Raw genomic sequence first — 22,972 nt, 5'->3', positions numbered from 1 at the left:
ACATATTACATTGATTTAACAAACATTCATAACACGTCCAGGAAGTCAGTTAATAATTATTTAATCAAATACCTGAAGAAACGTCATATCCATTCATACGTAAAAGCCGAAATGCCATTGCACAAGTGGATATGTCTAAATATATCTCTTCATCGCTCTGCAGCCAACATCTGTATGGCGGGCAATGTTATATTTTTATAGGTTGGCAAATTGAAAGCAATATTCAGATCTAAGCTTCAACTATTACCTGTATGTTTCATCCAACACGCTTTTTATTTCATTCCTAAAATGTCGAGCGACTCCTAACCTTTCAAGATTGTCAACCATACGAAGGCGGGTATATATATCTAGAGGATAAGCAGTGGGAACTGAAACAGACAACAACATTACCATCAAACAGCAGTAGAAGATTGGGGTGCACTATGTCGTGTATTCGCCACTGTATATTGAACAGAACAGTGTCAACCTGTGCGTTGCAGTCATGGAATGCATGTAATCCATGCCATCCAAAATGTGGGACAATCTTAACTATATAATTTCACGTATCAAATTTGGACGCCAAACATTTTCTTGTGAATCATCCTTTTGATGGCGTCCAATGACATGATTAGAATTGTCTTATCAGCAAGAGTTTCATGCTACTCCCCATACACAAGAGGACCCACAATTAGAAGGTCTAGATCAACTGACACATTGATGGGCACACCGTAGTCAACCCCTAGAAGATCGCATGCACCAAGTTTTGAAGTTACAAAAATGCAAGGAGAAAATGGTTTGGGAGGTTACCTGCATTGCCAAACATGTTTAAGAGCGACTGCAAGTATTCAAGGCATTTAGCATCCCGAAGGTGGGTTAGAGCAGCTGCAGTGGTGGATGGCGAATTAAACAAAGACCCGTTCTTTCTTTGCAATTTCATGACATCTTCCCAATTCTGTGATTTACCCAACCCTTCTGCAACATATGCCAGATAAGCTTTCCTTCCTTCAGAGTGAGCTCCACAGACTCTAAACTCATGTACAAAGACAACATATGTTAGCAACTGCAAAGAATAATGTTATGAGAATCCAATTAAATGAAAGAGAAAAGCTTCTTAGAGACAACAATACCAAAATAAAAGATTTTAGAATTAGAATGGATATGAACAAGATGGGGAGAGCCCTTGGGAGTTCGGGACTTGTTCTGACAAGGTTGTGAAAATTCATGAGTCGTCCACATCAGCTCAGTCAAATGAGAATAGCGTATATTAAGGGTGTGTTTGGATTGGGTGAAAACAAAACAAGGGTAAGCGAGTGTAAAGTTGACAAAAGCAAGGAGGAATGCAAATCCCTTACCCCTGTTTGCTTTGCCGGAGAAACTGTGAAGGAAGCATTTGTTGAGGAAATGAAATCGATTTCCTTTTTTTTCTTTTTTCTTTTTGGTTTCTCAAACAAATGAAATGTCACATCAAAGGAAACCTTTTTCGGTTCCTCTTTTCCCTCAATCCAAACAGGTCCTAAAGGCTTGGATCAACTTGTCCAAGTCACATTGATTTTGGCAATACAGCTTGGATTTTCAAATCGACCACATCACTGGACTGGGATTTGAAGTCATGAATTTCACACATGGTTTAGAGAAAGAATATCCTACGAGTATCTGACATAATCTGTAATGATCAAGGTTGGTAAACTCATGACTTGGACTCAAGTTGGTCGACCTATAAAATTTGACCCGAGCAAGTCAACGTGGTGACTCAAATGAGTTGTGTTTGTTAGAATTGGATAGTGATCCATAACATTGACATGATGACTAGTGTCATCCATACCATTAATGTGAGGGGCCCTCATGATGGCCCAGTGCACAATGGTGGTGACTCTTCCACCCTACACATGGCATAGTTTTATAACAGTTTTATGACAAGACGAAATGGCAGTGACTCATACATACCATTAAAATGGCGGTGACTCTTGGACCTTATATGTACAATGGTTTTATGACAAATCAAACCTTCCACATGACCAACCATTTGTAGATAGAGCATAACCCAAACATTACAAGTTGCAGATGACAGCAACCATATGATTTTGCCCTTGGAATTTAGATCAAACACTGTTTTGCATTTAATTGTCAACTTGATAACCATCTTGCTTGATTGGTGTGGTTTTAGAAAATTGCCCCATCCACGATGTGCCCATAGTTGTATGGTGTGGATGGGGTAAATGAGTGCCAACATCCAAGTATAAGTCACTGCTCCATTCTCAAAATGGTGCCAAACCAACATAAGAGTCTACCGTTGGAGAGTTGTTTGATACTCCGGGGAGAGCGTATAGTTGATATGCAAGTACTCAGAAATTGTATACATTGCATACACTAACTCAAATTAAACCGTCTAAAATGTAGGACCAACTGTAGATAGCTCCATCATCATCATCTAAGCCTCATCCCAATTAATTGGGGTTGGCTACATGAATCCTATTCCACCATTCCACTCTATTGAGGACATGCCTTCAGTTAGATCATAGGTCATCAAGTCTTCTCTTACTACCTCCATCCATGTCCTCTTGGGCCTTAACCTTGCACTTTTGGAGCCTTCAACTTGTGTGGGCACATCTCACCCTCAACTGGTTGTAGATGAGAAACCCATTGAACTAACTGGTTGCGGGACAACCATGGCATGTGTATGGAATCCAACCTGTCTAGCAGGTTTTTCCCACCATGAAAATAGGAAACCCCTAAAATCAGGCTGATCCAATCATCAGGTCGGCCAGACCAAAGAAAATGATGGACAGTGATGCAGGACATGAAATTCAAATATGATGTGCGAGATTTCAAGCTTAAGATCACGTTAGTTCAGAAACAATTACACAAATTCCATATCCCACATGAAAGTCCAAACATTCAAGGGGAATCTGAACGGGTCCAGGCCTACACAGGTTAGGGCTGAATCTGTTAAAATTATAAACCAAACAATGCTTAAAGATAAGTAGTAATCATCCACACATGCACAACAATCAATCCCTAATCCAAAGGATTCACCAATTTCAATTCAAGGAACCCTAGGGTGAGAAAATTGGCAAATAAATTAAGGATAATGCAATCTAAGGTTAGGGTTTATGAAAAACTAGTATGAGAGGATAAAATAAGAAGAAAACCTGAATCGTAAGACAGTTCCCCCGCGCAGACAGCAACAGTGGCCTAGACGCACGTGCGTGTGATCACGGTCGCACGTGTGTGGGGCCCACTATTCAAGAAAAGGCTACTTTGGCCCTGGTCAGCCAGGGATGGACTCCAAAACCCCTAAATCTCAGCTCGATCCAATGCACGGTTTGTACGTGGTGCTCCGCCGAAGTTTCAGCCCTCCTGGAGGGCCAAATTCTAGAAATCTGCTATGGAGAGAAAAACGACTGCAACTATTGATGGATTTGTAGATAGAATGCTTGTAGGAGAAGAGAAATATGGCTGGAAGAATGTGAGATATATGGATGGAAGGATGTGGGGGTGAATCGGGATAGATGTGGCTTCGCACCACGGTAGTTAGCCCTTCGAAGAAGGGAGGGCTTCGCACCCAATTAGGTTTTCTAACTCGGAAAGGAGTAGGAAAACGCAGCAATTTTTATTAATCTTCATTGAATTTAAAAAACTACAAGGGGTGCCTATTTATAAGAAAACTATATACCCCAAAACTCTCACTATGTGCGCAACCTATTACTTGGCAATGAAGTAAACTAAAATAAAAACTAATCAAAGAAATCTAAAGCGTTCATAATACTCTAAATAACATTAATAAGCAAAACCTAAAATATGAGATTAATCCAACTAGTAGGCCCCGATCATGAGATCTCATGATGGGCTTTACTTGGTTATCGGGCCTACTCTAATGAACTAAAAATCCGTCTTCTAACTAGGAGGCCCTCCCTGGACGTCATCATCGAGCCAGATCAACGATGGGGCCCTCCCTCTCCTTCCGTACGTGCGTAGGGGGTGGATTATATGCCATACACATACAACAGTGGGCCCCACACGCATCAAATTGCACAGTTTTCTCATCTACAATTAGCTACAGGTAAGAGATTCCCTACTTTAAAAAAATAGGAATAGCGCGTATAGGTGTTGCATAAAATGCTAACAAAAAGCAACTATTTATGACTGTCTTTGGATTCATTATTCAACTGAACTGAAATAACCAGATCAAGTGGAACCGACCAGATTGCAATCACCTTCCATAGTATTCATAATATTAACCAACCTCAATATGCAGTTACAATTCCTAGCAAATCCAACTGAGTAATGTAATTGCAATTTGGACCTTAGTATATCTATAAATAGCCCTCAATATTTCTAGCAAATGTTGGATGTGTTTCAAATTTTTAGTATCATACGATACATGTATAGTGTGCTCAAATTAAAGGTGGTATACATGTATCCCCACCACAAAGTTGATTAAATGTATCTGTCACAAAAATGCATACATATATCTACCATCAAAAGATACATGGATGTATACCACCACATTAACACCATTCATGTTAGTGATTTTTTGAAAGACATGAAAGTGTAAAAAATTTCAAACATTCAGATTTTAGAAATTAATTAAGGATCCCCATGTAGGTATAATCAACTAGAAATATACACAAACCAATGGATGGGATGTTACCTCAAATGTGTCATATGATCATTGCAAAAGTCCAATGTCAATCTTTCAACGTGAAAGTCTTAACCTGATCTCCCAACAAAGAGGAGAGCAAAGAGACACCACGCATGCACTGTGTAGGGTTGTGCGCATGCACGCAAAGTGTAAGGCTATGTGCACGCACCTGACAGTCGTCCACAAGGTGGACCCCGCATGCGTAAACGTGTGATAGAAGGGAGGAGAGAATTTTCTCCATGAAAATTTGTGTCCTAGTTGGCTTTGTTGGGTGGAATCATTCTGTTGCATCCTTAAATGGACTTGGTACCTAGTTGCCTTTATTGGGAGGAACCCCATTTTTGTTGAGATTATATATGAATTAGTGATGGTAAGGTCTACTTGTCGGATCAAGGTTGGCCACTAGTTGTAGAGGTTTTGTTTAAATGGGTTGTTTGCGAATCGAACTACTAAAGGTTGGATTAATAATGCATCTATAACACGCGGGCATTATCAGGTGGCTAGATATTGTGGTAGCATGTACCTTTGAGTATTTTCGTTGATTCTTAGTCCATTGTATGAACGACCCCTTTTGTGTGCTCACCGTTTTTGATGCATGTACACTCAGGTATTTTCGTTGGCGGCTAGCCACTGTTATTTGTGGGTGTGCTAGCCATTGTTGATGCACATACCTTTGAGTATTTTTGCCGGTGGCTAGCCATATTATGTTGAATGGTGGGTAGTCATTGTTGATGCACGTACCTAGAGGTATTTTCGTAGGTGGCTAACCCTAAAGCCAGCTAGATATGCATTCCCAGGCTAATAATGTGCATTCATGCATCCATGCACTAAAACAAGATTGCATTATAATTATTACTATGTTGTATGTTTTCCTATCTAAAACTATACTTGATTAATATATCGTTGTGTAATCTTAGAGGGATTTCTCACTGAGTTGGCCACTCACGTTGTTATATGCAAAAGCACCAACTAGTTAATGCAGGAGTAGGTGGAGGCGTGGAGTATAAGGGTATCCCGATAGAGGTAGATGGGGACCTTGGCGATGTGGAGCTGTCGCTAGTGTGGCTGAGATGTAGGAGCTCAACCGGTAGATTTCCAGCTCTTCCCTTTTAGTGTTGGATGTTCATCCTATATATTTTTGGATATTGTGGTTTGTATGGTCCCCAGCTGATGCAGGGACATGTGATAACCTAACCCTAGATGCATGTATAATCAAGTTAAAGAATATTCAAATAAATACACCAATTAACTAACTGTTTCCAAACAAAGGGATTAGGTAAATCTCAACACAAAGATGAGGTTATTCCGTCAGGATCATGCCCCTTAGCATAAGATCACATAAACAGTAAAAAAGGGAAGACCTTGAGATATGAAAATATCCCAGATCTAGTATAAGTCAGTCCACGAGTAAGCTTGGATCTGATTCTACTGACTAACCATCCCTATTTTTCATTCGAACTAGAAAGGGGTAGAAATGAAAGGGGTGAAGAATGAGGGGTTCGAGATGGAGAAGGTATAGGTCCTTTGTCGTCAAAAGAAAAAGAGGAGAATGATTCTTACCTTTTCCTACACTTCGAAGATCCTAGAAAGAGGAAAACCCGAACTCGGGGTGGAATCCTCAACACCCAAGGGTCAATCCTGAAACCCTAATCTCTTGAATAAAGAGGAAGAAAATAGACAAATTTTTGTTCATTCAATAATAATGAAAATAGGGTTCCTCACAACGTATATATAAGTTATGGAAAAAGTAAAAGTGCACTAAAGCCCCTGAAAACAAGAAAAAAAATTAAAAAAAGTCCAAAACTAAAACACCCATGTGGTAGGGTGTGAAATCTGACCAATGGATCTATGGTCGAGGTGAACACCCGTGTGGTAAGGTGTGAAATTCGACCCATGGATCTATGATCGGGTGTAGTCATGCCGCTCCTGTACTCGTAACGCGTCAGAAAATGGGTCCGATGGACCCGTCATCCATCCACATCAACTCCTATGCTCTGGTACTCTGTCGGCGACACCCCCTCCTCTGGTACACTCTAAAGGGCGCACCACTGATGTCCGCATCACCAGCTGAGGGAGCCTTGGACTCGAATACTTTGATTTTTAGCCCTACTACTTCTTGGTTTAGTTATCTTCACTTATATTTTGATACCCGTTGATCAAATACTACTCTGATTTTAAATGAATGATGATTGTCTGCGATTGGATATTAACCTAACCATGTGCAGATATTAGAAGCACCTCCACATGTGATTACATTCCTAAATGTAATATCGTGATTGTGGTCGAATGAGATTCTAACTATATGTATCTTGGGAAGCATATCTACGTGGACTGTTGCCTAAGCACAACTCTCAAGTTTCCATTGCAAGAGCACCGTACTCGAGCAGTGAAAACCGAGGCGTTACAGAATTGATATCAGAGACATTCGCTCATTATTTAGTTAACACCCTCAAATTCGGAACCTGAGTCTTCATACTCGAGTGCCGTTTGGAGGCGTTACAACGTGGCACATTGATGATAGTCTGAAATATTCCAATTATCAGCTACATCACTAAAATCACACCAATAGAATTATCCAAACCAACCAACGGTTGGCCATCTAAATGGCCGTTAAAAAACATTGGCAAGTTGCTTGTTTGTGATCCTAACATTTGTGACCCACCCAAGGTTCAAAATTTCCTCATTTTTGGCTAAAGTATATATTTCAATGAGCTTGCTACCATCATTCTGTTAAATATCACATATGTATACTAATTTGGGATATTAAAGCTGATTTGGGATATCGCATATGTTTCTGTGAATACATTGGAAAATTCTAATGCATTCCAATTCCTCCCATTTGCTCCCATCCAATCAGAATATTTGGATTTCAAATGCATTTCATTTACTCCCATTCAAACACAACTGAGTATGCCATTTACTCTCAATTCATTTACCGCCAATTCTGTTTCCCATTTACCTCCATTTACAAGCTCCCAAACGAGCCCTGAGAGTCCCTAGATAGGGAAAATTGAAATTCGACCTGAGCTCAACCAATTTTCCAATTTAAACAAAATGTGGTGTTATTAGAAACTCCAAACATGTTGTTTACTTTGGAGGAAATGCATACAGTGGATATGTGAATTCAAAAGCATAGAAGTTGAGAACAAAAAGTTCTGAGAACTTTCTTCAAAACAAAACAAAAAAGTTCTGAGAACAGTGAAAGAATGCATGTAGATCAAAGTAAATTACGGGATTATCCTCAAAAGTGTGTGTAAACAAATATGATCTTGCTACTGCCCATATTAATAAGTTTGGCAACATTTATGCATGAGGAAGAAACAAATACACCACTATTACTTGTAGTCCACAACTCATTCGCATTCCAAAGTGCACTAGCACACGCTGATCTATTATAGTTACTATTAAAGGTCCAAGTTCCATACTAATTTTTGCAATCCCATATGGTGGTTTGCACTCTCATCATCCCAAGAATCACGCTATGAGAGTCATTGAGTGTTGACACTTTCATAGATGATCAGAATCAATTATAAGATCTACTATACAGAGGACAACTTGAGTTTGAAAGGCATGAACATGTCTTTTCAAAATTAAAAGGAGAACTTCAATGGTGACGAAGACGAGCAGCATGATTGACAAGTAATTCAGTTGCAACAACAAATCCAAATTCAGATGTCATTGAAAAGCAATTCAGTTGGCAGGGACAGGTGTGTACAAACAGGTTTACAGGTAGCAGCTAGCTACTACTTTACATGCATAGGGTATGAGTGCACAACAGTTCAGGTGCGCAAGCACAAGGGTTTGGTTTCTCAGATCTGGTGCTCCAATGACAACCGGATATCATGTCAGAATATAGATGCAAGCAATTGCAAGTTCGGGTGCACATTGATGTGAGTACATATCAGTTCATATTTGCAACTCCAGTGAGCTAACGAAAAACCAGACATCAAATCCAATCAAAATTGGACGATGGAGAGGAGAGCAGAGACAACAGAGATAGTGGTGGGTTTAAAGATCGGGGTAGCAAGGCAGCCATGGTGATTACCAGAGTCCATAGTGGGTTCATGAGAAAGTGACTTGAGCAGTAGGTGATACCGGATCTGAAGAAGATGGTTTTAGGGCCATGGATCAAGGCCGGACTGGTGGAATCGCAGAAAGTCCGTGGCGCAGGATCACTGATGAGTTGAGCATGGTTGGATGGGAACAAACGGTTCTGGTCAGAGAATGAAATTGGTAGATCAGAATCGTAGCTCTAATACCATGTAAACATCAAAGACTAAATTCTAGAGAACTTTTGTGTCGTATATTCCATTCTGTGTTCGTAATATCGAAACTATCGGCCGATATTATCGGTATCGATGGCGAGCGAAATGAAACCCCTCGGAAGGCCCTTGAAATACAAAAAATTCAAAAAATCTTGTGTATCGTGCGATATATTGCAAAATATCATGAGATATCACAAAATATCATGCGATATCGACAAATATTATCACTTCTACCGTTTTTGTCGGAGATTTTAGTATTTTCTTTGCAATCAAAGGGCCAGGAATGCCGGAAAAATCAGAAACAAAAAAAAAAAAATCGGTACAGCCCCAGAAAATTGAAATATATATATAAAGGAAAACTTTTAAGAGTGCATTCGATACCTGATGAAGAGATTTCCTGGTGGGCCAATCGATCGAAGCGATGCACCGTTCGTAGGTAAGTGCGAAAAAATCTTCGATTCCCTTCAATTTCGGAGTGTATTTGAGAGAGAGATTTTCAGATTTAGGGTTCCGGGCAGGAAGAACCGTAACCCTATCTGGTTTCGAAAAAAAAAAAAAAAAGCTTCGGTTGCCTTTTTTTATAGACGCGGATTAGCTACCGAGGATGCGGATTTCCTGCAAAAGCCTTTCGCAGGAAGTTCATGCGCTGTGATGCAAGGTGGGGCCTAAAGTGATGTTTTTAGAAATCGAAACCGTCCATCCCTTGTGGGAGCTCATTTTAGTACATGCAACCAAAAATGAGTTGGATCCAAGACTCAAGTGGGTTGGATGAGAGGGAAAACCAAGGAAAGAGTTTCCTGTGGTTGAAAACTTCCTGGGATCTTACTTTATATTTATATGCCATCCAAACCGTTTATAAGTCATTCCCACTCAGATGAATTGAAAACACCAAAAATATCGCCTAATATGAACCTTTGTGGCCATACGAATGGTTCAAATGGTGGTCACTAAATCTAAATTGTTTCCTCTCATACGAACCACTTGAGTTTTGGATACATCTCATTTTTTGTATCATGCCCTAAAATGACCTCCCAAAATGGATTGACGGTGTGTATTTATGACAAAAATCATGGTGGGCCCCACCTAGCTTCCCAGTGTAGGAACATCCTGCAAAGGCTTTTGCAAGAAATCCGCGTCCAGCTACTAAGTAGCGAGACTCGCCGCTGAAGTTACATCGCCAAGTTAAGTGGGCCCCACAATGATGTATGTGTTGTATCCACACCGTCCATACATCTGAAGAGATCATTTTAAGGCACGATACAAAGAATTATTCATATCCAAAACTCCAGTGGACCCCACCATAGAAAACAGTGGGGAGAGTGACGCCCACCATTAAAGACTTCTAATGGCTACAAAAGTTTTAGATCAAGTTGATATTTGTTTTCTCGCTTATTTCGTGCCTGTGTTAACTTATGAAAGGATTGGATCTCAAATAAACATCATGGTGGACCTTAGGAAGGTTTCAACGGTGGGTGTCACTCTCCCCACTATTTTCTATGGTGGGGTCCACTACTGATCTAGATCTGCCTCATTCTTTGTCTCGTACCCTAAAATGATCTCTCCAAATGAATGGACGGTGTGGATACAACACATACATCATGGTGGGGGAGACAGAACTTGGTGACGTCACTTCAGCAACGAGTATCACCACTCAACCTGTCAGTAGCGAATCCGCATCCTTTTTACGGGCGCAGGTAGACTGGGTAGCTATAATGGTCTTGTGGGGGGCTTTGTAGGGCCACCCTGATGTATGTGTTTTATCCACACCGTTCATCCATTTTGATAGGTTATTTTAGGGCATGAGACCAAAAATCAAGCAGATCCTAAAATCAAGTAGGCCGCACAACATGAAACAGTGAGGATTAATTAGGGCATGAGACCAAAAACCAGGCAGCTCCCAAGATCAAGTGGGTCGCACGACATGAAACAGTGAGGATTAAACGCCCATCGTGCCCCAAAAATCAGCAGTAAACATCATTGATGGGTATATTTACCATTTCTATTTTATTTTATTTTTTTACTTTTGAATGAATTAATTGCATTTTCATACATGTTTTAATATATTTATTAATGTTATACATTCAATTTGAATATAGTTGTAATAGTTTAGTCAGCCAATGCATAGCCTGGGACCCTCTACAAATGAAACTATTATGTGCACTTATTTTTTGAGATTTTATGATTTAAAAGTGTCTTAAGGTCTTTTTTAATAATCCCTAAAGTTTCATTGAAAAATTCAACAATTTTCCCAATGTTCCCCCATGTTTCCCAAAAAATGCGATAAATTATGTGATACAAACTATATATCCCATGCAATAACCGATACGTATCCATATCCCAAGGGTGCGATACATGGTGCGATATCGATATTTCAAACACTGATTCCATTGATAATAAGTTCACATATATAGACCCTTAACATACCTTAGGAGATAACATAGAATCTATCCTAATCAAATCTAAGGTGTGCTTATACAACTGTATATATACAAAAGCATGACAATTGATTGAAGGTCTACGATGAGAAATTTTGAGACACAAAGGTATAGATGCAAGACAATATATTTCACTAAAAGAAATCTGTCAAAAACAAAAAAGTGTAAAAAAGAGAGAAGATTGAAGAATGAAACAGTAAATAGCATACACCTTTTTAATTCCAAATCTCGCTTGTGAAGCATAGAATTGATAGTAGACGGACCCAAGGGAAGATCCAAACCCATGTCTTCTGCATATTCAATCATACCAGGGAATATAATATCAAATCCTATCGGAGAGTGTTGCTTCTCATCAGTGGCCGAATCAAAATTAGAACCAATAAAGTGGAGCCCTGCAAGAGAGAAACCATATTCCATTTGAAATAACAAAAATAGAAAAGAGGAACACGAGCAAGGAATATGATAAAATTACCTCTCTTTACATGTTCCCTGCCAACATTCCACCGTCTGAGTGCGAGAACACATGCCAATGTGGACGAAAGAGCATCTTTACACAACAAGGGATGACGATCAGGAAGGCCCCATGAGCCATCGGGCCACTGATTCTCCAATAACCAATTCAAGCACTCCGGGAAGCAGGGGAATTGAGGAGAATCCAGAGAAGGAACCATGGCTACCCAAGCAGTGTCGTAGGAAGAAACAGAAAGGTCGACCCTGAATAACATCTCCCTTATTCTTTCCTCGAGCCCATGGGTGCACTGCATCGGAAACCCACTCATTCTCACTCATACATACATTCATCATCATCTAATAGACAAATATAAGACAGTGAAAGAGAGTCGGTATACCACTGCGACATTGCTGGCTCTTCCAACCATCGATGATGTGGGTCCCGTTGTCACTACTTAATAAAACAAGAAGTCAACGAATGGTAAATCATAGAAAAGCATCAAACAAGTACCCAATATTGATATATTGTCAAAGCATGGAATTTTGTTTAGGGTGCTTTACGACGCTATATCAATTAGAATTAAGTGGAAATAGCTAAATTGCAGCCTCCTTCCTAAGCATTCACATCAAGAGTCGGGAAGGATTCCAAATTGCAATAAGGTTCCTTTCAGGTCCAACCTAAAAAGGAACATAAGTGCAATTTTATGCATATGTACGCAAAACAAGGGAAAAAAAAAGGACCAAAACTTAAAAGAAATGTGAAACGCAATGAACTACTAAGCAAAAAATCAAAGTAAAATACCTAATTAAGCAAAATATAAATACCACAAGAAGATGAATAGAACCGCCAAAAGAAGATGAATAGAACCACCCAAAGAATGGTTTTTTTTTTTTTTTTTTGTTTTAAAGAATTAAAAGAATGGTGAATTTTCGTAACTAAACACGGAGACCAAAAACCAACAATCAAAAGGATGATGAAGCACAGTAAAATGCTTAGGGAAAAAAAAGGAATCGAATGATGCTTTGGTAGAGAAAGGTGGATCCTTCTTTCTAACCCACACATCCATTACCCATGGATACACGTCCATCAATCCCAACCATTCAAATTGTAAGTCCCAGTGGAGAAGGGACATAGCCCAAGCATTACATTGTATCAGAAGATCTTAACCATCAAATTAATGGTAATTTTTAGGTTGAATTTGTACCCTTTCCCTTTCTGACAAGTAGGTAGAAAGTTTAGGATCATCAAACCAATGTGATTTTTGGCAAGAAGACGACCTTCTAGAATCCACAACTAAAATGACCATACATATCTTCCATATGTATGGTGGATGTGCACAAGAGCACAATCCACCACAATGCCAGAGCTTCCTAGAATTCTTCACGAAGATACCAAGTAACAATTAGTGTTCAGAGTATTGATATCGCTACAAGTTTCGTTGGCTGGGGATATGGAAACAACATCGATATCGCCAATAATATCGCTGATAACTGAAAATGTGGGGAAACATTGGGAACATAGGGAAAACGGTGGAATTTTTCAGTGAAACTTCAGGAAATGCTAAAATACACATTTACGCATTTATGATTTTTTTTTAAAAAAAATGCAAAAAATACACACACACACACACACACACACACACACACACATAATAAATTCCCGTTTAATGGGGGCCTAAAAGCATGTGTTGTCGTAAGCAATGCTTTAAATATCGATGATATTAGCCGATATATCCCATGATATATCTTGTATCCCACATGTGCGATACGAAATGCACAAGTAGTGCTGATATATCCCACATATTCATCTGGTGAGCATTTTCAATTTCCAAACCTTTTTTTATTGAAATTATATTAAATCAGTGTCAAACAGTTACAAATCCATTGGTTCTTCATGTTTTGTGTGAAAAATCATGGAGTTTTTTATGCAGGACAATTAACCACTTGCTCTAAAAGCTCGAACTGATAGAGAGTGGCGAATCAATCCCTTTATCTCATAGGCCAAGCCCCACATCGCATGGGTTAGGACGTCGGCCAAACCCTCCACGTGTGTCCCACTTCACATGGGCCCGCCTCTCAAGAGCCGCCCGCCTCACACGGGTCACCCACCCCGAGTGTGTCCCCGCATCCCACAGGCTACCCCACTTGAGCCCGATATGAAAAAGCCTCTGCATTTATCATCCCTGGTGAGGAATCTCGAACACAAGACCTCCCGCTCTGAGACCACTTTGATGCAGGACAATTAACCACTGATAGAGAGTAGCGAATCAATCATTTTATCTCATAGACCAGGCTCCACATCGCATGGGTTAGGACGTCGGCTGAACCCTCCTCATGGGCCCCACTTCACATGGGCCCACCTCTCAAGAGAGACCCGCCTCACATGGGCCGCCCACCCCAACTATGTCCCCGCATCCCACAGACTACCCCACTCAAGCCTAATGTGAAAATATCCCTACATTAGTTTTCTTCATGTTCTCCATTTCAACTAGTTGTTAATTGAAACTAATTTCAAAGTATTTAGGAGTATTTGATGAAATAATCATCACATACACATCCGATTTGAGGAAAATTCAAAACTTCCTCATTTTTCTTTCCCAAATTGCTTACAATGTTACACTCCAAACATGAAATCAAGCAAGTATGAGGGTTCAAGTACTCATAGGTGGTGAAATTCCACTACGGCGTGAGTGTGTGGTGGTGTGTGTGCATGTGTAAAAAAATAAATAAATAAATAAAAATTGAGGGCTAATCCACTGATTCGTTAAGTCCTTGTCAATTTTTGAAAAATAAAAATCATTTTTAATTTAAAATTTATTAAAATATTAATTTTTTTTCAAAATTTCCATTCAAACAGTTATCAATTGAGACAAATTTCGAAGTATTTAGGAGTGTTTGATGAAATGATCATCACATACACTCTATATGTTATGCATTCAATTTTAATATAATTGCATTAGTTCAGTCTAAGAGTGCATAGCTTAGGACCCTATACAAAGGAAACCTATTATGTGCACCCTTTTTTCTAGATGTTATGATTTAAACGTGCGTATTAAGGTCAAGGTATTCCGCATTAGTATCGGTAGGCGTAACGATGCTCACCGTTACCTATATGGATACGCCTCGTATCGGCCGATATGGGTCCCGTAACAATGTATTTTTTTTCCGTCAAAAAATTATGGAAAAATATCCATTAAATCCGGAATATTCTAAATATTCCAAATATGCATTCATTTATGATTTGGAACATGTTTATAGTGGTGTAACAGTCCACTCTTTGGTGAGAAGTTGTATCGGGCTGCCTGATGAATTTATGAACGTGACAACCTAGTATTGGCTATAGATCTTTTATATTTAATTATCTAACTATATAATATCAATATGAATTAATTAGAATGAATCTAATACCAAAATATCTCATATTTGTAGATATTGGTGTATTACATACCATGTGACTTGTGTACATTTATTTCAACATACAATCTAGGGACTTTTATGCCCAATTATATAATTCATATATGTAACAAATTAATATAATTTTTCCCAATAAATCTTAAGAAAAAATTTGAAATTATATTCAAGTAAATAGTGTTGTCGATTTAGAGCTAATTTGGTGGACCATTTGATGCCCCAAATCAACGTTAAATTCACGCAATCTATTAGCACTTATCTCACTAATGGATTGGTGGATATTTATTGAACAGTGTATAATGAAAAATATCAAATGATCCTATTTCAGGAAAACAAGTGTTTGCAAATTAACGGTGAAACTCATTTAAATACTTTAATTTTGGAATTGTGACATGGCAACAATAGTGCCATAATTTAATTTATTAATTTTGAATTAATGTATGCTTCATGGGCAATTTTTACGGCCATGTACATAGGGCCCACCACGATGTATGCATTGTATTATCAATGACATCCATCCGTTTTATCAAATCATTTTAAGGCATGGTCCAAAAATGAGGTAGATCCATATCTAAGGTGGACCATTAGTGGTTGAGGCCTTGAAATTGGGGTCCACCTTAATGTATTTGTATATCTGTGCCGTCAATCTATTTTGCTAGCTCATTTTAAAGCATGATCCAAAAAAACAGGCAAGTTTAAACCTTAGGTGGACTGCTAGTGAATGACGCCCTAAACATAGGACCCACCTTGAATCCTTGATGCATTTGTTGTATATCCATGTTGTCCATCCTTTTTGCCAACTCATTATTATTATTATTATTACTTAAGCTGCACCTTGTGTTTTCCTTGATCCAGGTCCATGCAACCTTATCGGTAGTTTCGATGGTAAATAAACATTACAGTGAGCCATGATAAGTTTTTAACAATGGGCATTCAATCCTACTGTGCGGTCCACTTGAGATCTGGATCTGCTTCATTTTAGCGACCATGCCTTGAAATGATCAAGAAAAACTAATGGGTGGCATGGATATATAATACACTACATAAATTAAGGTGGGCCGCATGCACTAAAACAGTGCAAGTGCACTAAGCGGCGTGCGCCGCAGACCACTTAAAAAAAAAGGTGTTCATTTTTTTCGAGACCGAGAGAGAGGGAGAGAGAAATGAGAGGGAAAAAGAAAAAAATGAGAGGGAAAGAAAGGGAAAATGAGAGAGGAGAAAACGAGAAGGATAGAAAGGGAAAAGGAGAGAATGAGAAAACGAGAGGGGGAGACATAGCCGCAACCGCAGTAGCAGCAGCAGGGCCGCAGCCGCAGCCTGAGAAGAAGAAGGAGAAGGAGAAGAAGAAAAGAAAAAAAGAAAGAAATGTACGTTTTTTTTTTCATTTTTCTTTTTTTAAAATCATTTTTTCCTATTTTCTTTAGGCTCGTAACAGTTGTTACGGTACCGTAACGGCCATTACGGGCACGAAAAAGAAGGGGTGGCCGTTACGACCCCATAACGCGTAACGATCACGACCATTACCACTACGTATCAGTCATTACGGCCGATACGTAGCCGTTTTCAAACACCCTGATTAAGGTCTTTTAAAAAAAAAAAAAATCCTTGAAATTTCATTGAAAAATTCAATTATTTTCCCAATGATTGTTTCCCAAAAAGTGCGATAAATTAGCCGATACTAACGATGTATCCCGTGCGATAACCGATATGTATCTGTAACCCAAGGATGCAATACGCAATGCAATACTAATATTTCGAACACTGGTCTTAAGAAATTAGTCCAATCATCCCATCCATCCATCCAACCATTCAACCATCTATCCAACCATCCAACCTTCCATCCAAACATTTATCGATATTTCAAAATATCGATAACACAATATTTTGCCAAGAAATCGTCAACGACTATAAATGAAACGAAAGATTGTGGTCTCGATATCACCTATGTTGCGATAACGATAATATTGAGATATTATTGATATTATTGTCGACAAATTGAAAATTGCATATAACCATGTGCCCATAAAAAATTTTAAAATGGATTTTTTAAAAAAACAGATTTTTAGCGATATCTGAAATATCGCCAATACAAGCGACACATAAAATTTACACAGTCGAAAATATTGGCGATACATAGGTGTTATCGATGCATTGGCAATACAACTGACACCTTGAAAATTTACACAATTGAAAATATTGGCGATATAGACACATTAGTAATACTTAACGATACATGGTCGATACTTGGAATTTCTGATATTGCCAATGTTATTGGTATCGTCGAGCTGGAGATACGGATAAACGAGGATATTTCGACAATACCGGGGATACTTCAAACAATGGTTACAATGAATGGAAATAGGCAATAAACACCTGTAGAGAGAGTAAATGCAAATTCCAAAGGAATGAAGAATCACAACTAAAAGGAATTACGGTTCCCAAACAAGATATGCAAGTATCTATTGCTGTCTATGAAAATAGGGTCTATGGTTCACTAATCTGCAGTTGACCAAACGGGTGCCCCATGGTGGTGACCATAGCCAAAAGGTATCCTCAATTGGATGATCCTAACCCTTCATCTAGTACCCCACAAATTGGAAGTTCAAAAAAAAAAAAAGTCCATCCATGGTGAGCCCACCAAATCAATGGTTTGGACTATTGCACCTATACAAACTGACCACATAAGACCATTCGTACGCCCAAGGATCATATAAATATCACTGAAATGCATCAGTAAAAAAAAAAAAGGGACCCAAACATCTATTGAATTGTAAATCATAGTATATAACTACTTGAGAGAGGGGAGAAAAAAAAAAAAAAAAAACAAAGGGAGGGTATTCCGGAGCAAAGAAGCAGTATAGGAAGACAAGCCTCCACAAACATATGCTTCGTTGACAAGCATGATTTTCTACAAGTGGGCCCATGGTTCAGTGATCCTAATTGTTGATCCTACTGGCCCCACCATCAAAGGAGGATCACTCAACCCAAATAGACGGTTAAGAAAAATTACAGTGACAATCCACTTTCAATTGAAAATAAGCTAAACACTGAAAGGGTCAAAAGGTTGCAATCTGCAGCAATTTTCAAGCGTCTCCTATAGCGTGTAGGCCCCATCAGATGAACCGTTCAGATCACCAATCGACTGGCCCACCCCACATATGCATAATCTTGCTCAATATCCTATAATTCCTCCAAAGTAAAGTAGAAATGAAGGCAAAATCTCAAACACCAATATAAATGCAAAATGGAAGTTTATATATATATATATATATATATATATATATATATATATATACATATATATATATAATCCCAAAAACAAATGAGAAATATGCCTGTTGAGGCACAAAAATGCGCGAGTCAATAGGAGTTTGGTTTGTTGCGCATCAAGGATCCAAGGTAGGCAGCCCTGCCCATTTCGCGGCCCTCTCTCTCCCTGGATCTCCCATTGCGCAACATTTTCCTATTTGTGCGACCCTCTCTCTATCATCCCTCTCTGAAAAATCTATTGCGGTGAATAGTTAAGCGTGAATAGTGTTGCGCGGAGTGGGGCCCATGGCACATAAATTGATGCCTCACATATGTGAAAGCCTATAAATACCCCCTCCCCCTCTCATTTGCATCATCAGAAGTTCCAGAGAGAATGATCGGGTATGGGGCGCGTGAATAGTGCTGCGCGATGAATAGTGTTACGCACTGAATAGTGTTGCGCAAATTTGATGGGTCTGTAGCACGGTCGCGCAATAAAAGGCCTCCACAGCCCTGTGCTTTGCAGTTTTGAGGGTTCCCTTCGCAATTCGATTTTCGATGCATATACCTCTTAAGTGTCGACTCGAAGCAAAAGATCTTGGACCCGCACAACCCCTCTGTCACTCTAACGGACATCAAATACGCCGAAATGTTGCCAAAATCGCTATTGAATTGATTATCATTTCTTTCATTGCACAGATTCATTGTACTTTGTTTCAGAATCACGGGAAACACGATGATATATTGAAACTCAGAATTGATGAAATCTATGATGATGAATGTTCTTTTATTTTCTTTGTTCATTATTGAATGAGATTTTCCCTATTAAACCACATTCATTTCTTGTTGAAACAAAGCCTATCAAATAAGCCAACTAGATCACCGAATGACGAACCCACCGCGCCCACCGCCCACCCCACCTATGCATAATCTTGTTTAATATTCTTTGTAATTCCTTTAAGGCCTATTTGTTTTGGTGTAAAATATGTGGTAAAAGCATTTATAATTACTTATGTCATCTATTTGGAAAGAGTGGAATTGCTCCTCAAAAATGGGTTGAAACTCAACCCTGTTTCGTTGCCAAAACTCGGTGGGCCCACCATGATGTATGTATTTTATCCACACCATCCATTCATTTTTCCAGGTCATTTTAAGGCATGAGCACATAAAAGCAGCGGTTTCAACGATGGTGTCATTATTCCCATTGCTTCCTATGGTGTGGTCCACTTGAGCTTTGGATCTATCCCATTTTGGGGCTTATGCTTTAAAACGACCTGGAAAAATGAGTGGATGGTGTGAATAAAATACATACATCATGGTGGGACCCACAGAGTCTGCCTCATTTTATGTGTCAGGACTTACCAAATGGTGTAAATGTCAACATCATAATATGATAGCTCTTGGAATTTACGTATGTATTTAATAAATGCTTAATGCAATGAAATTACAGGTAAATACAGCCTTGTTTGGTATGTTGTCTTTACATGTAATTTCACTGCATCGAGCATTTATTAAATACATACGTAAATTCCAAAAGCTATCATATTACGATGTTGACATTTGCACCTTTTTTCGTAAGTCCACTTGAGCTTTGAATCTACCTCATATTTGGGCTCCTGCCTTAAAAGGACTTGGAAAAATGAAAGGACAGCGTGGATAAAATACATACATCGTGGTGGGGCCCACGGAGTTTGCCTCGTTTTATGTGTCAAGACTTACCAAAAGTTGCAAATGTCAACATCGGAATATGATAGCTCTTAGAATTCACGTATGTATTTAATAAATGCTTAATGTAGTGAAATTACAAGTAAATGCAGCCCTGTTTGGCATGTTGCATTTACATGTAATTTCACTGCATTGAGCATTTATTAAATACATATGTAAATTCCAAGAGCTATCATATTACAATGTCAACATTTGCACATTTTCATAAGTCCACTTGAGCTTTGGATCTACCTCATTTTTGGGCTCATGCCTTAAAATGACTTGGAAAAATGAATGGACGGTGTGGATAAAATACATACATAATACATACATCATGGTGGGGCCCGTAGAGTTTGCCTCGTTTTATGTGTTAGGAGTTACCAAAAGGTGCAGATGTTAACATCGAAATATGATAGCTCTTGGAATTTACATATGTATTTAATAAATGCTTCATGTTGTGAAATTAGAGGTAAATATAGCCATGTTTGGTATGTTGTATTTACCTATAATTTCATTGCATTAAGCATTTATTAATATATACATAAATTCCAAGAGCTATCGTTTTACAATGTTGACATCTACACCTTTTCGCAAGTCCTGACACAGAAAACGAGGTAGACTCTGATGGTCCCACCATGATGTATGTATTTTATCCACATCGTCCATTCATTTTTCCAGGTCATTTTAAGGCATGAGCCAAAAAATGAGGCAGATCCAAAGCTCAAGTGGACCACACCACGAGGGCAATGGGAATAATGACACCATCATTGAACTCATTGTTTTCTATGGTGTGGTCCACTTGAGCTTTGGATCTACCCCATTTTTGGGTTCAAGCCCTAAAATGATCTGAAAAAATGAATGGACAGTGCGGATATAATACATAAAACATGGTGGGGCCCACCAAGTTTTGGCAATGGCAACTAAACAAGGTTGAGTTTTAACCCATTTTCAAGGAGCAATTCCATTCTTTCCCAAGAGATGACATAAGTAATTATATGCTTTTACCATATATTTACTTGTATTTACACCAAAACAAACAGGTCCTAGTAATGATGGCAAAAATCCAGACACCACACAAATGCAAAATGAAAGTTTGAAAAAAAAAATTACTAATCAAAAAACTAAATAAAAAAAAAATATATATATATATATATTTTTTTTATAAAAAAAAAACGCATAAAAACAAATGGGAAAGTAGGCCCCATCAGATCAACCATCCGGATCACCGAACGACGGGCCCACCACCCACCCCATGCATGCATAATCTTGCTCAATATTCTGTAATTCCTATAAAGTACTAATGAAGGCAAAAGCCCATAAAACAATACAAATGCAAAATGAAAGTTATATAATAATAATAATAATAATAATAATAATAATAATAAACAGCACAAAAACAAATGAGAAATACTGATACTCAGCCAGACATAAAATCCAAAATAAACAAAAAAACAAAAAACAAAAAAAAAAAACACCATTATTTTATTTAAAGAACAGAGAGAGAGAGAGAGAGAGAGAGAGAGAGAGAGAGAGAGAGAGATGGCATACCAGTACTACAGATAGAAAAACTCCTAAGAAAACAAGCATATGCCGGGCCCACGCGATATGTTCACGACATCCAACCCGTCCATCAGATGCGTCACCCCAAAATACCCTTCCGGCCCAAAAATCAGGAAAATCCAGAACTTATGTAGGCCGCAGCAAAGGGAACAATCTGGGAGGGTACGCCCACCCTTGATTAGCGTGGAAGGCCCACCGTGTTATATGTATGGAATCCATGACGTTCAGATCCTTAATCTGGCCTCGATAAAGGAAATCAAGGGTGAGAGTGCCCTCCCTCCTTGTTCCCGTGGCCCACTTGAGTCTTGGATCGACCTGATTTTTGGTCCCTGATCGGCTATTAAGGGAACGCATCTGATGTACAGCTTGGATGTAATTTACATCACGTGGGCCCCACATATACCTAGTAAAACCGTATGCTTACGGTGGTACCGATACCAGAATTTAACAGACAGACAGACAGACAGACAGAGAGAGAGAGAGAGAGAGAGAGAGAGAGAGAGAGAGAACCTGTTTGAGAGGGACTCCAGCAGCTTTTGGGTTTTGGGAGAAGACAGGGATTGTTGAAGAAAATGAGAGACATGGTTGGAGAGAGGGAGGGATGAGAGAGGGAAAGGAAAGCAATAAAAAGCACTCACGCGGCATACTGCATGTAGCCGTTGAATGCAATGTGTTCAGCGGGAGTACTCATTTCGATACTCCTCAGGTTTACACTATTAGAATCCTGGTTAGCAAGACTCCCCCATCTTTATAAATAATAATAACTCTTAGACTCCTAGTAAGCAAAACTCCCCTATCTTTATAAATAATCATAATAATAGACTAAGTTGGACAAAGTTATAGTCCACGTTTTCCATATGAATCAAGTCCAACCGGTTGGACCAAAGGTTGTGGTCCACCGTAATAGTATTTTTCAAGCTATCAAGTGCATGTGACATCAAACCCTTCCAATGGGTTTGGCCCACCATAAAGATGGTCGAGTGCAGAAGTTTGTCTTATCCATTCATCAAGTGGGCCACAAAATAAAACAATACATAATCTTCGGTAAGTACCAAAAGATAAAACAATATATAACCAAGTGCACGTTAATGAGTTGTTTAAAAGGTTATTTCATCCTATTGGATAAATTATATATGCATACACATGGAGGTTAATAAGTTATCATTATAGTCTCAAGCCCAACTGATACCCATATATGTTAGGAGGTCTAAATTAGGGGTGTACATGAACCTAGTTAGCTCGGTTAGCTCACTTGACTCGACTCAAAAAATCTCAAT

At 38.9% G+C, this 22,972-nt stretch overlaps 1 protein-coding gene across 1 annotated transcript in view; it reads right to left on the bottom strand.

The window, feature by feature from the left end:
* LOC131221117 (ent-kaurene synthase, chloroplastic) overlaps positions 1 to 22,351 on the bottom strand; it is a 32,584-nt gene extending 10,233 nt beyond the window's left edge. The window contains exons 1-7 of the mRNA XM_058216243.1: positions 22,206 to 22,351; positions 12,170 to 12,225; positions 11,794 to 12,079; positions 11,533 to 11,713; positions 787 to 1,004; positions 248 to 368; positions 73 to 170 (exon numbers count right to left, since the gene is read on the bottom strand). Coding sequence (XP_058072226.1) covers positions 73 to 170; positions 248 to 368; positions 787 to 1,004; positions 11,533 to 11,713; positions 11,794 to 12,079; positions 12,170 to 12,225; positions 22,206 to 22,278 — 1,033 coding nt within the window. The 5' untranslated portion in view covers positions 22,279 to 22,351. The remainder of the gene's footprint in view (positions 1 to 72; positions 171 to 247; positions 369 to 786; positions 1,005 to 11,532; positions 11,714 to 11,793; positions 12,080 to 12,169; positions 12,226 to 22,205) is intronic.
* Between the last annotated feature and the right edge of the window lie 621 nt (positions 22,352 to 22,972).

The sequence above is a fragment of the Magnolia sinica genome, chromosome 12, assembly GCF_029962835.1.
Source record: "Magnolia sinica isolate HGM2019 chromosome 12, MsV1, whole genome shotgun sequence".
Classification (NCBI taxonomy): Eukaryota; Viridiplantae; Streptophyta; class Magnoliopsida; order Magnoliales; family Magnoliaceae; genus Magnolia; species Magnolia sinica.
The sequence above is the reverse complement of the archived record's forward strand: the minus strand, read 5'-3'. Positions and strand labels throughout refer to the sequence as shown.